Below are 16114 nucleotides of genomic sequence, written 5' to 3' on the forward strand. Positions count from 1 at the left end.
CCCTGAGCACGGGGGCGGGGGGGACAGGGTGACCCTGAGCACGGGGGCGGGGGGGACAGGGTGACCCTGAGCACGGGGGCGGGGGGGACAGGGTGACCCTGAGCACAATGGGGGGGGGGGGGGACAGGGTGACCCTGAGCACAATGGGGGGGGGGGGGGACAGGGTGACCCTGAGCACAATGGGGGGGGGGGGGACAGGGTGACCCTGAGCACAATGGGGGGGGGGGGGGGACAGGGTGACCCTGAGCACAATGGGGGGGGGATGGAGGTGGGGGAAGGAATGGAAATTTGTAGATGATTTCACAATCGCTGTTTAATTCTGCATTTCCTTTAAAATGTGGATATAGTGAATGAATGAGATAGCATGGTTTAGAGAAGGAATCAAAATCATAGAATTCCCTACACTGCTGAAGGAAGCCATTCGGCCCATTGAGCCTGCATCAAAAACAGCCCCACTCAGGCCCTAGCCCCATAACCCCACATATTTACCCTGCTACCTCCCCCAATACTAAAGGTCAATTTAGCATGGCCAATCCATCTAACCATTTGGACTGTGGGAGGAAACTGGAGCAAACCCACGCAGACACAGGGAGAACATACAGACTCCACACAGACAGTAACACGAGGCTGGGAATTGAACCCGGATCACTGGTGCTGTGAAGTAGCAGTGTTAACCACCGTGCCACCCAAGTTGGCTGAAGACTCTGTCACCAGCAGTGGATGAGAGAGTGGAATACGAAACGCCAAAGACACCGAACGTTTCTGCTGGAGAGAAGAGTCTAGGTGGGGCTGGGGCGTGGGGGGGCGGGGGGAGCGAGAGGTCAGACTGGGGCTGACCATGGCAGTTGGGCAAGATAGGGAATTCAAAGAATAGAAAAGAAACATTAAAGCGACTCTCGGGCCTGCATTCAGCTGAATGTAAAGATCCCAATGTGCTGGTAAAGGAAGAGCAGTGGAGTTCTCCCCAGTGTCCTGGTTAACACCAAAACAAATTGATCTCATTGCTGTTTGTGGGGCCTCGCACGTGCAAAGTGATTGCCACATTCTTCTCATTGTAACAGTGACGGATATTTCATTATGTCTGAAATGTTTTGAAAAACCCGTGATTGTGTAAAGTCATACTTTACACAGAGCTTACAACATTAGGCCCAGGCTGGGCGTAATATCCTCCCCCATCATCAACAGATTCAATAATCCTTACTTCACAATGTAAGGAACCAGCTTCTGAAATATATCTACACTACTCCCCTCAGACTTAATCTGATAGCTTCTCTGGGTTAAGATGCTTTTCCTGAATTTGGATTTATTAGTGACGACCTTATCACCCCTCGAAAGGGATGAAATATTCAAATACTATCTCACCTGAGGAAGGGACAGTGCTCTGAAAGTTCGTGCTACCGCTGGACTTTAACCTGGTGTTGAGAGACTACTTACTGTGCCCACCCCAGTCCAACGCCGGCATCTCCACATATTTGAATATCGTAAGGCAGAGGTGGATAGATAAGTGAAGGGGTGAAAGATAATCAGAAAGTACGCAGCAGTGTGGAGAGATCGATCAGATGTGAATGGCAGAATGGCCCAATTTGTTTGTGTTCTGGTCCCCAGTTTTGGCCTCCCCCAGATGTTGAAACATCTCCACATCAATCTTATTAAATCCCTTAATTTTAAATAAGGACCCCAATGTGGCCATCCCTCAGCTGCCTCTTTGCTGTGGTTGGTTAGGTTGGGGTTATTTTGCTTAGAGCAGAGAAGGCTGAGGAGGACCTGATTGAGGTGTATAGAATTGTGAGGGACAGAGATAGGATGGATAGGAAGGAACATTTCCCTTCAGTAAAGGGGTCAGTAGCCAGGGGACAGAGATTTAAGATAAGCAGCAGGAAACTTAGAGTGGATTTGAGGGAAAACATTTCACCCACAGGGTGCTGGGAATCTGGAACTCACCGCCTGAGAAGCGGGAACCCTCAACATTTAAGCAGCATTTAGATGAGCACTTGAAACACCAGTGTACAAGGCGATGGACCAAGTGCAGGTAAGGGGGATTGGAATGGATAGGCGCTCGATGGCTGGCACAGGCATGACGGGCTGAAGGGCTTCTTGCTGTGACTCTATGCTGTAGACTGCCTGGTTTAGTCACATAGACAATGGCATTTTCGGTACAATTGCAAGTGTCACCTGCTGGTTTGTTATAAATTGTCATCACAAGGTGAATATCACATTGTAATAAATAGCCAGCAACAGTAGTCACCTACCTATTCTCTCCTCCTCCTCCTCTTCCTCCTCCTCCTCAGGCTCCTCTCTCACTTCACTCTCACGGTCGACATGCCAGTTACCGTTTAGATGTCCCGGACTCCACTGTCTCCTGGTCACACGAGGAGCGGCCGTCTGAGGCTCCTGGTGGTTCTGTACCAAGGGGATTTGGACTTGCTCCACACGACTGCGCAACTTAAAATCCGTTCCTGCGTTCACATCATTAATAATCTCATCCCACCTGTCAACAGAATAAAACAGCAACGGCTCAATATAGAAAGTCTCAGAGTGAGGGAGGTGATTTACACATCGACACTCACTCATTTCCAGGAATTGGTTTAACATCAGCACATTATAAAGATGGAATTTAGCAATTTACCCTTCTCCTCTCCCTCCAGAGGCACTCAACACCCTCAGGTATTTTGGTGTGGTGGTGGTGGGGCGGGGAGCGGGGAAGGGGGGGGGTGGTTTCATGGGATTAGCAATCCAGAGTCTATGGGACCCGTACCCCAGTGAGAGTCAGTGCGTGAGGGACCTGTACCCCAGTGAGAGTCAGTGTGTGTGAAACTGGGACCCCAGTGAGAGTCAGTGTGTGTGAAACTGGGACCCCAGTGAGAGTCAGTGTGTGTGAAACTGGGACCCCAGTGAGAGTCAGTGTGTGTGAAACTGGGACCCCAGTGAGAGTCAGTGTGTGTGAAACTGGGACCCCAGTGAGAGTCAGTGTGTGTGAAACTGGGACCCCAGTGAGAGTCAGTGTGTGTGTGGGACCTGTAATCGAGTGAGAGCCAGCACCAGTGGAGCTGATCCTGGAGTCAGCACCTTCAGAAGAGATCAGCAGAGATCTGGATTATTTTACCAATTAGTTACTGCCTGGTCACCCCAGCCTAATCACCAATCAAATCGCAGTATTTTGTATCCTCTCTTGGCGGGGGGAGGGGATTGGTTAATTCCAGGGTGACATACCTCTTCACCTGCATCTGATGGCTGATTGGACGACTCTCTGACTTCTGTTCACTGACTGGAGGAGGCTCTTGTTTCCCATCTGCTGGGTCTCTCTGCTGCATGATGTGGTTTTGCTCGACAGTGACACCCTGCGTTTGATCCGGCCCCTCAACTGTCCTGTCCACCGTCACCTTCGCATCCTGTGTCAGCACAGAGAAACACCAAATCCTTGTATAAGTGGATCTCTGGGGATCTCCTACTGCCAAGTGTAAGGGCAGAACCAGGTGGATTCCTCCAGATTACTGCACCTCATTCAAAGGGTAAACCTTGCAAAGTCTCCCACTGGTTCCTTCTTCCCTCGAGATCTTTAGGAACTTGCAATGTTTTTAAAAAACAGGTGCTGAAAATCCGAGACGAGAACAGAAATGATGAAACACTTTTGGGCAGTCAGCCAGCTTAGCTCAGAAAGCGGATGAGGTTTAAGGATCTATACCTTAAACTCTGACTTTTTGACTCTCTCCATAAATGCTGTCTGACCTGCTGGGCATTGAGAGTCTTCTCCATCATTGAAAAGTGATTCAATGCGAGAACAGTCACACACCAGTGCTTTATTACATAAAGAATGTGCAGAACATGTTAGCGAGGGCTGAAGCAGTCATTAAAATCAGTGTTACAGTTTACACAGTCTCAAATAACTAATGACATATTTTCTTGCCAAATTAACAACATTGCACAATGTTGTTCAAGTAAAATCTGCACCCTCTGGTTTGTTTAATAGTTGTGGTGGTTAATCATGTTTGTACTGCCTCAGTAGCAATAAAGGACACAGGTTACAGACAACATGGCACCAATAGAATGCTAGAGTCTGTTTGAAACATCTAGCAGAGAAGCATGTTTAAAATACTTTTTTTTTAAAGGCACAGTACTGTCACACCACCACAACTTTAGCTGTGCAGCGGGCCGGGAGACTGAACTGGAGGCCATTTAGCAGGCTTTTCGCTAGGCGCCCCGGGCTCTGTGCATCTCCGCCCGCCAGATTTCTGACATTGTCAGCTCCGCGCCAGAAACTGGGGCGCAACTATATAGATTATTTAAATGGGGATTCCCATGTAATTAGCGGGCCTGGGACTGAAGTATCCAGGCCCGCTAGCACCTCCCTCCTAGCAGGTAGCTGGCGGTCTGGGCCTGCTGGAGTGAAAGGGAACCATGGATGCCCCTCAGGAGGTCAGGGGTAAGGGGGGCTCCCAGGCATTGCCAGCCTGTGCCCCCTGGCATTGCCAAGGATGCAAAGTGGCTATGCCCAGGAGCACCTTGCCACAGCCTATCAAGCATCAGGCAATGACCAGGGGGTGAGGCCAGAGGGGGGTGGGGGGCGTTCTGCTAACACACTGCATTTGGGATCATAGGCGGAGAGAGGGAGGCCAGCAATTGGGGCTGGCCATCGTCAGGGAGGGCGGGCGGGAGGGAGGGAGGTGTCCAGACACATCCAGAATGTGGGGGGGTGGGGGGTGGGGTGGCGCGGCCAGTGATGCAACGGCCTGCAATTGGGAGGCCGGCAGTGTGGGGCCACTGTGCATGTGCCAATCTCCACTCTGACAGATCATTGCACGTGCAGTGGCCTGTTCAGCGTGATGCCGCTGGCCTCTCCTGGGTGAACAGGCCCCACCCACTGATTTTTAACAGGATTCACGCTAGGGCACTGAGTGTGTGGGGGACTCATTTTGAAAATCCCGCTGATGATATTCCAGGGCTGAGAGAGACGGATTCTTGAATTACAAAGGAGATGCAAGGTGGAAAAGTGGAATTTAATGGCAGTGTTGGATCTCACTGCAATCTCGCTGAATGGTGGAGCTGGCTTGACGGGCTGAATGGCCTGCACCAATTTTTTTGGTGTTAGCAATGGGATGGGATCTAGTACACACCAGTATTCCCAGCTGTAAGTTCATTCTGTCCAGGTGCACTCCCCTAGGACACTCCTCCTTTGCCTCACCATTGGTTCAATAAGTCTTAAGGAAGTTAATACAACAAGAACAGGGACAATGAAGTTTTTTTTGCTGAACTCGGTGCCTGGATTGAGCAGTGTCAACATGGTGAGTGCGGTCAACAAGCTCCACCCGGAGTTTACTTAACAGAACCAGACCACAGGGGCAGTCCCAGTCCCGAGAGTACGGTCAGAGAGGGCACCAAAAAAAGCATCAGCTCCAAATTTTCTTTTCATTCAATGTGGCACAGTGGTCAGCACTGCTGCCTCACAGCTCCAAGTGCCCGGGTTCAATTCCGACCTCAGGTCACCGTCTGTATGGAGTTTGCACATTCTCCCTGTGTCCGTGTGAGTTTCCTCTGGGTGCTCCAGTTTCCTCCCACACTCCAAAGACGTTAGGGTTAGGTGACTCGGCCATGCTAAATTGCTCCTTAATTGTTCTAAAATGTGTAAGTTAGGTAGATTAGCCATGGTAAATGTGTGGGGTTATGGGATAGAGTGGAAAGGACCTGGGTAAGGTCAGAGGGAGTTGGTGCAGATTCAACGGGCTGAATAGCCTTCTTCTGCACTGTAGGGATTCTATGATTCATCCAATTATTTTTATTTCAGAGCAGGAAACCAAAACAGAAAATGTTAGAAATGCTGGGCAGGGCAAAACAATATCTGCGGAAGAGAAACCAAATAAACAGCCTGATTTTCCCACCCTTCTGCCCACTGGGGGATTCGTGGCAGGAAGAACAGATAATTTGACAGACCAACAAAAAGGTCTGTTGACTTGGGTGGGGAGTGTGGAATATCTGGAACAGCGCTGGACTGGACTGGGAAAACTGGTCCAACATTTCGGCCAATGACCCGTGGTCAGAACAGGATGAAGTCGGAGATAAAACAAGTTTTGGGAATTGCAGAGGCAGAGAAAATTGGGGAGGGAGGAAGGAACAAACAGGAAGGTCTGTGACAGAGTCAAACATAAGCATGATGTTGTACCAGAAGAAGGGATGGGTAAAAAGGTCGAAGCTGAAAACTCCCAAGGAGCAGTTAGGCCAAGAACTTCTCCTCAGCCAGTGGATTTCGATGGAAGCTTGTCTTTTAACCAGACAATTTACAACCTTCCGGGACTCAACATGGAGATAAATAAGTGTCAGCCGGAGCTTTATCTTGTATTATTGGATTACAGATACTGGTCACGGTTCAGCCGCCTAAACACCTGCCCCCGCCCCGGTTCCATCTTTGCTTCATTACTTGCCCCATTCCCATCTCACTTTTGTCTTTGGCATCCATTGTATTTGGCTCTTAAATACAAAAGGACAGACTCCTAGCAATACCTTGTCACAAAGAAACCCCTCCCCTCTACACACCAATCCTGCTATGATCAGTTACAAAAGAAGGCTCCCCATCGCAAAGGTCCCTCCGTGCAAAATACTGTCATGAAATGGTGGCCCTAAAATCCCTAACAGAACAGCATCATTCCACACTCTTAAGTACAAAGTGTCCACCATCTCAGCTCCTGAACCCCAGCAAGTTGTGCGTGATGTTTGAGGTCTCACCTGTCTATCAGGCTGGAGGCTGTTCACAGTCCGAGTGAATCGCAGGATGCGGTTGGCTCCCTTGTCCTGCGGGCGCAGTTGGTTCTTCGAATCCCAGACTGGCGCATTCTTGAGTCCCTGCGGAGGTTCCCTGGACTGGCCCTTCACCGGAGCTCCCTTCATTCCCGCCTCTCCGATGCTCTGAGACTGAGCGCGCTTCTCCACGCTCATCAAGCCAACTTGAGGTGATTGTTCCTTTAATGGAAAAGGAAGCCAATGACTCACTCACTCCGGACACAACAACAACTGCAGCTCCACAGAAATCCGAGAGGTTTTGCAGTCAAATGGGAAGCGAGTTTTATGGAATGCCAGATGTGGCTCCAAATTCTGGAGTGCGAAATTTGGTTTGACTTGGGGTCATTTTGCCTCAGCCTTGTTTCTGATTGGACGGTTGGAGGTTTGAGTCTTGCTAAAGGATTTGAACATTTACCCAGACAGATATGAGAGTGGGAGTGAGGAGGGAAGGTGATGGTAGTCGTGCCCATTAGGGGGGTTGGGGAAGAGGTTGCAGCTGTGAAAAAGTGGAGATCCACAAATCAGGTTAAAGGCAGGTGGGTAACATTGTCCCTTGATATAACAGCCCCAGTGCCCTCCCCGCCACCCCTCCTAGGCAGAGTGTGTCTGGTGACACAAAAGAATCCATTATCCAAAATTGTTCCCAATCAAAAAGTTGGAGCTGAGACAGCAGAATAAAAAAAGGGAACCAGTCAGTAAACTAGTCAATTTGGTCACAAAATCAGCAGGATCTGGATTGGAATCCAATTATCCACAAGTGGAAATAACACTGCTTCCCACTTTTTATTTTCCCCAACCAATCACCTTTGAGTGAAAATCATCCCAAGATCAAAAAAAGCCAATCACGGGTCTGGCCTTTCCTTCAAACGTCAGCCTGATTCAGTTGGTAACACTCCGGCCAATGGGTTCCAGCCCATTCCAGGATTCGAGCAGCTAAGTTAGGCTGACACTTCAGCGCAGTCCCTGGGGCACACTGCATTGCCAAAGGTGCCATCTTTCACATGACGTCAAGATAAGGTCTGGTGGGCTGTTCTGATGGGTGTCAAAGCTGTCACAAGGACAGGTTGTTAACTTGAAAGGAGAGGACTGCTAGAGGCCCAAGGCCTGTCTCTATCCAAATCCAACTTGTGCAACTCAGAGACTGAATATCAGGAAACCGAACCTCATCAGGAAATCTGACTGGCATCAGATATCAGGGCAATGTCACCCAGTAACTCTCACCTGACAAGCATGTTTCAGAACATTGAGGGAACAAAGACAAAAGGCACAGTGGCATGTGGTTAGCGCTGCTGTCTCACAGCGTCAGGGGCCCAGGTTCAATTATAGCTTGGGTGACTGTACGGAATTTGCACATTCACCCCATGTTGCCACGGGTTTCCTCTGGTTGCTTTGGCTTTCTCCCACACGCCAAAGATGTGCAGATTAGATGGATTGGTCCTTATGCCACAAGATGTGCAGGTTAGGGGGTTTAGCAGGGTAAATACATGGGGTTACAGGATCGGGTCTAGGTGGAAAGCTCTATCGGAGAGTCAGTGCAGACTCGAGAGGCCAAATTGCCTTCTTTTGCACTGTAGGGATTATACGATTCTATGAGACAGGAAACCATGTCATGCGTGTGACCTTTGTCTCAAGGCTTTGGTGACTCCTTGCTGCAGAAGTCTCAACCACGGTCTGGAGGAACGTCCTCAACCTCTCTGTGCCTGTGAAGGAGCAGGGCGAGGGAAGATTCCCGGCCTTGGGTTCACCGACTGGACACAGGCCTGGGATCCTACTACAGCTTTCCACTGCCTCAGGTGCGTCTCCACAGGGACACTGCAAACCCAGACATGGCCACCCATTACTCCGAGCTGGATAAACCCCCAGGAAAATGGGAATTTAGTACAAAACAAAGCAGCAATTTCCGTTCCCATTCCCAATTTTCCCGACACTACCCAAAATATTTCATACAATGCAGCTTCCATTTTTCTAAACTAAGGATTTGAAATGGAATCGATTTCCAGGTTGGCAATCACAGGGCCCCTCTGAGCAGGCTTTAATACTTACACCGTTCTACAACAAATCTGAAGTGAAATATTCAGAGAAGTTTGGTTTTAAATTAGCCATACCTTCTGTTCAGTGACCTGTGAGCTGTTGTTGTCAGGGCCCCAAGGATGTTCATGCTGTGCCTGATTCTGACCTTGCAGGACAGCCGGATTGAGTTTAGGTTGTTTGAAACTTGGCATCGCGTGAAGAGCTTCCTTCAGCTGCCTGAACTCTTCCACCTGGGCCTGCCAGAGGCGACAAAAACAAATGCAGAACTGTCAGCATGTGACAAGGATTGTGCAACGAGGAGGATCATGCTACTGAAGGCACATAGTAAGGTCAGGGCCAGTCTTCATGACCAGAATAAATACAGATCATGGAAATAGGCTGAGTGAATTAAGCACAGGGACATCACAGAGATGTTCAGAGTGGTATCCTATCCCTCAGCCTTGAGACCAGATCAACACAGTGTAAACAAAATGAGTATCTCAAAGGGACACTGGTAATGCTGTCATAACTACCAAGCAGTATTGTATTTTAACCCTGTGCTGCACCCCTGCGTCGCAACCACAGACCCACACCATAACCACATCCCTGCACCCCAACCTCGCACCATATCCAAACCAAGCATGGCAACACTGCACATAACAGCAAGCCTATATTACAACCTGACACCAGAACACACCATACTGGGTGGCACAGTGGTTAGCACTGTTGCCTCACAGCGCCAGGGACCCAGGCTCAATTCCTGCCTGGTTCACTGCGGAGTTAGCACATTTTTCCCATGTCAGCATGGGTTTCCTCCTGATGCTCCAGTTTCCTCCTACAGGTTAGGTGCATTGGCCATGCCAAGTTCTCCCTCAGCGTACCCGAACAGTCACCGGAGTGTGGCGACTAGGGGATTTTCATAGTAACTTCATTGCAGTGTTAATATAAGCCTTACTTGTAACTAATAAACAAACTTAACTTTAAAAAGGACTCTTGTGGACCATGCGGGATTTTATACCAACCCTTTGGATCAGCTTGAGGAAGAAGAGGTTCTGCCGAGGTGGTTGAATTCTTGGAGAAAATGGCCCAGTGGGTTAGTGATGGGACGGTGGTTAACGTTCAAGACTGGGGGGTTTGAAACAGCACTGAGCAAGTTGCCAAGTAGGACACCATTGGAGAGATGGGATCTGATTTTGGAACCAATATTATTCTGCATTAATAGGAGCGTCACACAGTTCAAAGTTGATTCTGTTGTTGGTCTTCATCCTCACAGACAATTCCAATGAGGACATAAAAATAATTTGCCATCAGACAAACGTTTGCACGAAGATTGGTAATTTAGATCAATAGGGAGCAGGTTAATTTACCAAGAACTTTCCCCATGTGGGGCGAGAGGGCTGATGCTGAACGTGGTGAACATACAAATGAAGTCCACTCAGCCCCTCGAGCCTGCTCCACTAGTCAACAAGATCATGGCTGATCTGATTTTAACCTCAGCTTCACATTCCCTCCCTGCTGTTCTCATCCAGAATTGATCTCCCTCTGCCCTGTCTCAACCACCTTTTGAAGTTCCAAAGTCTCCAAGAGTTTGGTCGGGAAATTCTTCAGATCTGTGCCTGCTTTGCCAGACCCCGATGAAGGGACATCGGAGCGGATCTGAGAATCTTTAGTGAAGAGATGGGAAGGCAGCTGGAGTATTCTGGGCTGCTTTTCACCCAACCCTAACCTAACAACAGAGACACAAAACTGTGCGACTGCGCATGTGGATCTGGAGCTCACCGAAGCTCAGTGTGGGCACCTCGGTGATGGGGAAAACAGCCTTCTACAGGGGGGAATCTATCGCTGCGCGATTCATCACCCCATTACCTGTGCCTCAGCGAGCTGTTGGTGCATGTCCTGATGGGACCTCCGCAGTTGTCTGCTCTCATGTTTCAGCCTATTGATGCTGTCTGGAAAGAGAGGAACCCAAATATCATCAAATTAACTAGTGGCAGTGAGAAACTAGGGAGGGAGGGAGGAAGAAAACAGCTCAGGTGACCTGGGGTGCGAGAGCGAAAGGGGCAGCAAGGGCATAAGAGAGAAAAAGCGAACGGGAGAAAGAAAGCGAACGGGAGAAAGAAAGCGAACGGGAGAAAGAAAGCGAACGGGAGAAAGAAAGCGAACGGGAGAAAGAAAGCGAACGGGAGAAAGAAAGCGAACGGGAGAAAGAAAGCGAACGGGAGAAAGAAAGCGAACGGGAGAAAGAAAGCGAAAAGGCAACAAGAAAGCAGAGAAAGGAGAGAGAGAGAGAGAGAGAGAGAGAGAGATGTAAAAATGAGAAAAAGTGAGATTTTTTTTCCCGCTCACACACTGGCTTAACAAAAATCAGACAATTGACAAACACCATCCTCAGAAGTTTGGGCTCAAAAGACATGCTCACTTCTGGCACTGGTCCAAATTGTTCTGCGTGTACACAGGAAGCGTTCTATCCACTCCTCAGTGCCACTTGCTGCCTTTTAATCTCCTTCCAAAATCAAATTTTAAAAACCACACGAAGTCTTCGTGGACAATTTCTCCTTCTGTCAGAGCTTTTCTCTCACCAAACAGATTCTATTACTCTCCAGAAATAGCATTGTCATGGTGTTGTGCCAAGCCCATACAAAGGGGTCATGATCTGGGCTGAATTCCCACAATTTCCACTAGATCACACAAACACGCTAAGTAGGAAATGCCCACATGCTAATTAATGTCCTCCCTGAATTTCTGTACGAGCTATATATCCCATTCACAATGCAAATAAAAAAGATCCTCTTTGACTATGGTAACATACTGAGATTGTGTGAAAGAGAGACAAAGAAAGACAGCACACAAGATGTATCACACACAAGGATGTTCTAAAGTTTTTTAATGTTCAGGTTTACATTAACACTACAATGAAGTTACTGTGGATATTCCCTAGTCGCTACACTCCAGCACCTGTTCGGGCACACTGAGGGAGAATTTAGCATGGCCAATGCACCTAACCCCGTGCATCTTTTGGACTGTGGGAGGAAACTGGAGCACCCAGAGGAAACCTACACAGACACAGGGAGAATGTGTAGACTCCGCACTGACAGTGACCGAAGTCGGGAATCGAACCCAGGTTTCTGGCGCTATGAGGCAGCAGCACTAACCACTATGGCACTGTGCCACCCTACTGCACCATGTACTGTAGTAAGGTCTTTAATGGCGAGTGCATAGCCCTAAGGCGAAGGGAGGTGAATCAGAGGCTTTGTGTTTACCTTGCAAGGTGCCGATTTCCAGTTCTTTCTGCTGATGAAGTTGGAGATAGCGCTGATTGTGACTCTCTGCTGCTTTCCTGTTCTCCAGCCGCAGGTTATTGTGCTGCAGCTGCAGTTCCAGAAGCTGCTTCTTTATTTCATCGTGCTGATTCTGTAAAGACAGCAGTTAGGATCAAAACAAACCTTTCACTCTAACAGCCCAGGGGGCAAAATCCCAGCACCACCTCCTCTAACAGCCCAGGGGGCAAAATCCCAGCACCACCTCCTCCACCAACCACTGCCCCCCCACCCCGCTGATACGCCCCCTCCCACCAACCACTGCCCCCCCAACCAACAAACCACTGCCCCCCCACCCCGCTGATACGCCCCCTCCCACCAACCACTGCCCCCCCAACCAACAAACCTCTGCCACCCCCCCGCGTCCCCTCCCGCCAACCACTGCCACCCCCCCGCGTCCCCTCCCGCCAACCACTGCCACCCCCCCGCGTCCCCTCCCGCCAACCACTGCCACCCCCCGCGTCCCCTCCCGCCAACCACTGCCACCCCCCGCGTCCCCTCCCGCCAACCACTGCCACCCCCCGCGTCCCCTCCCGCCAACCACTGCCACCCCCCGCGTCCCCTCCCGCCAACCACTGCCACCCCCCGCGTCCCCTCCCGCCAACCACTGCCACCCCCCGCGTCCCCTCCCGCCAACCACTGCACCCCCCCGTCACCCCCCCGCCAACCACTGCACCCCCGTCCCCTCCCGCCAACCACTGCACCCCCCCGTCCCCTCCCGCCAACCACTGCACCCCCCCCGTCCCCTCCCGCCAACCACTGCACCCCCCCGTCCCCTCCATCCCCACCCCACCACTGCCCCGTCCCCTCCCACCAACCACTGCCACACCCCGCCCCGCCACTCTGGCCAGAACAGCAACTTTACCACAGTGTAACCCAGGAGCAGAGAAAGCAGACCACAAACCCAACAAAGCTCCAGAAGGCGCTGAGTTAGCCAGATTCATCTGTCATGACTGGCCTCAGTAACCGGGGGGTGCGGAACAATAACCGGCTAAGGGTCCAAATCCTGAGCAATGTCTCGGGGACCTGGGACATCAGCATAATTGAGGATGGGGACCACAAATGAATAGTAAAAGACCCCCTTGCTGGGCACTGGGTGCTTGTGGAGGTTTGAGAGGAGTGGAATCAGGCTGGGCTACACAGCCCCATCAATCCAGCACTCACTGACTAGACTCGCACTACATGCATGGCCATTTGGATCAGATCAGCTGTGGTGTGACTGGGGGAAGGAGGGAGGGAAAGCTGGGGAGAAGGTGAGCGATGGAGCGAGGGGAAGGGAGGGGGGGAGAGAGAGAGAGAGGGAATGAGTGAGAGAGAGATAGTGGGCAGGTGTAGAGAGTGAGAAGCAGGAACAAGACAATGGGAGGAGTGTGTGATGAGGCGAAGAGAGCAGCAAAGCAACAGGAAAAACGATGAGTGAGAAACCAAGGAGTGAGATTTTCCCATTCCAATTCCCCAATCAGGGCGTGTCTGACAGAAGCAGGAATCTATGTTGATTTATCACCAAGTTACCAGTGATTTAATCCTCACAATCACCGCTGCTCCAGCTGCTGCTGAAAGTGGGTCACATGGAATGAAGAAGCTGCAACCTGAACAGTAAAGCAGCGAGTACTTTGTAATGAATCAGGGTGATAATGCAGCATTATCACCTGTAGGTCAAACGCGATCCTCTCCCTCAGCACCACACCACACATCTGAAATTAGACTGCTACAATCCTATAATAAACCACCCAAAGGAGCACTGCGCCATCCCAGCCCCAATGAGGAGACTCCGATCGGACTGAAAACCCCTGCAGGGTTTGTCCCTCAGGAGGACATGCAGATTTGTGGACACTTTCAGTGACTGAGGTCCCACTCACCTTCAGTATCTTATGCTGGGAACTTAGGGCACCATATCGGTTCATGGCATCTTGCTGCAAGGCAATTGAAACAAGAAGTTAGCCACTTGCTGCTGATGCATTAAAGAGGCCTGCTCTGCACACCACACCTGACAATAAACTGTACAATGGGTAGTTCACAGCACAGTCACTTACAGTCTCAGCTCGTTCCCCTTGCCTCCCCATGTACAGTTTCACCTCAATCCAAACCTTCCTTCCAGCCTCACAACACATGCTTATTTTTAACGTGAACTTGAATACTGGTTGCAGTTTCACACCAGGACAAACACCCTTTGGTCGACAGCTTGTCACCAATTCAGCGTTTGTATCATCCAAAACTCAACTGTCACAAAATGTACCCCCCGCAAAAAAAGATTTATTTGAAAGTTCCCATAAATCCAATCACTAAACCCCAATCAGTTGAAATTTGAAGTTAATTCTGATCTTGTTCAACACTGGAGTCCAGTTAGAATCACAGAAACCCTACAAAGCAGAAAGAGGCCATTTGGCCCATTGAGTCTGCACTAACCACAATCCCACCCAGGCCTTATCTCCATATCCCTAGTATTTATGCACTAATCCCTCTAACCTATGCATCCCAGGACACTAAGGGGCAATTTAGAATGCCAATCAACCAAGCCTGCATATCTTTAGACTGTGGGAGGAAACTGGAGCACCTAGAGGAAACCCACTCAGATGCAGGGAGAATGTGTAAACCCCACATAAACAGTGCCCAAGCCGGGATTTGAATCCAGGTTCCTGGAGCTGTGAAGCAGCAGTGCTAACATTGTGATCAACTGAGTGGTGTGGTGGCATATTCTCTTCTCCCACTGTCTGAAAGACATGCTGGTTAGGTGCATTGGCCATGCTAAATTCTCCCTCAGTGTACCCGAACAGGCGCTGGTGTGTGGCAACTAGGGGATTGTCACAGTAACTTCACTGCAGTATTAATGTAAGCCTACTTGTTACACTAATAAATAAACTTAAACTTATCGGAGTCAAATTGGTCACACTCTCCTGTTCAGTATTATTAGAAAATAGAGGCAGGCCCCATTCAGCCCTTCGAGCCCATCATTCAATATGATCATATCTGATCCTGCACTCCCAGTATCCCACTCCTGCTTTCTCTCCAAACCCCGTTCCCTTTAGCCACAAGGGCCACATCCAGCTCTCTCTTGAACATATCTAACAAACTGGCCCCAACTGCTTTCTGTGGTACAGAACTCCACAGGTTCACAACTCTGAGTCAACAAGTTCTTCTTCATCTCAGCCCTGAATGACTTACCCCTTATTCCTAGACTGTGACCCCTAGGTCTGCACTTCCCAAACACTGGGAACATTCTTCCCACATCTAGCCTGTCCAGTCCCAACAGGATTTTATGTTTCTATGACATCTCGTCTCATTCTTCTAAATTCCAGTGAGTACAAGCCCAGTCTCTCCTGCCCTTGCAGGAATCAGTCCGGTGAACCTTCGGTGGACTCCCTCAAAAAGCAAGAACATCCTCCCTCAGACTAGGAGACCAAAACTGCACACAACACTCAAGGTGTGGCCTCAGGTCTTTTTCACAGTGGCAGGTAGTAAGTAAAATACTGTAGGATTCAGTGCTGGGACCCCAGCTACCCACAATATTCATGAATGATTTGGACAAAGGAATTGAATGCAATATCTCCAAATTTGCAGACGATATTAAGCTGGATGGCAGCGTGTGCTGTGAGGCGGATGCTTAGAGGCTGCAGCAAGACTTCTGCGCTCCTATATTCAAATCCTCTTGATCTGAAGGCTAGCATGCCATTAGCTTTCCTCACTACCTGCTGTACCTGTATGCCAACCTTCAGCGACTGTTCCACTATGATACCCAGGTCACATTACACTTCCCCTTTTTGAATTGCCACCACTCAAAGAATAATCATCCTTCCTGTTTTTGCCAAAGTGGATAACCTCACATTTATCCACATTACATTGCATTTTCCAAGTATTTGTCCACTCAAACCAGCCTGTCTAAGTCACCCTGCAGCCTCTTAGCATCCTCCTCACAGCACACACTGCCATCCAGCTTAGTGTCATCTGCAAATTTGGAGATATTGCATTCAATTCCTTTGTCTAAATCATTCATGAATATTGTGAATAGCTGGGGTCCCAGC

General features: G+C 49.6%; 1 protein-coding gene across 2 annotated transcripts in view; it reads right to left on the minus strand.

The window, feature by feature from the left end:
* The window catches only part of LOC145360231 (uncharacterized), a 62920-nt gene that overhangs the window by 19800 nt on the left and 27006 nt on the right, over positions 1–16114 (minus strand). For both annotated transcript variants that reach the window (XM_080215286.1, XM_080215285.1), the window contains exons 4-10: positions 13955–14008; positions 12039–12189; positions 10645–10727; positions 8874–9035; positions 6715–6948; positions 3211–3389; positions 2250–2488 (exon numbers count right to left, since the gene is read on the minus strand). In XM_080215286.1, coding sequence (XP_080071412.1) covers positions 2250–2488; positions 3211–3389; positions 6715–6948; positions 8874–9035; positions 10645–10727; positions 12039–12189; positions 13955–14008 — 1102 coding nt within the window. The remainder of the gene's footprint in view (positions 1–2249; positions 2489–3210; positions 3390–6714; positions 6949–8873; positions 9036–10644; positions 10728–12038; positions 12190–13954; positions 14009–16114) is intronic.

The sequence above is a fragment of the Carcharhinus amblyrhynchos genome, chromosome 30 (genome assembly GCF_965287045.1).
Source record: "Carcharhinus amblyrhynchos chromosome 30, sCarAmb.v2.hapA, whole genome shotgun sequence".
Lineage (NCBI taxonomy): Eukaryota > Metazoa > Chordata > Chondrichthyes > Carcharhiniformes > Carcharhinidae > Carcharhinus > Carcharhinus amblyrhynchos.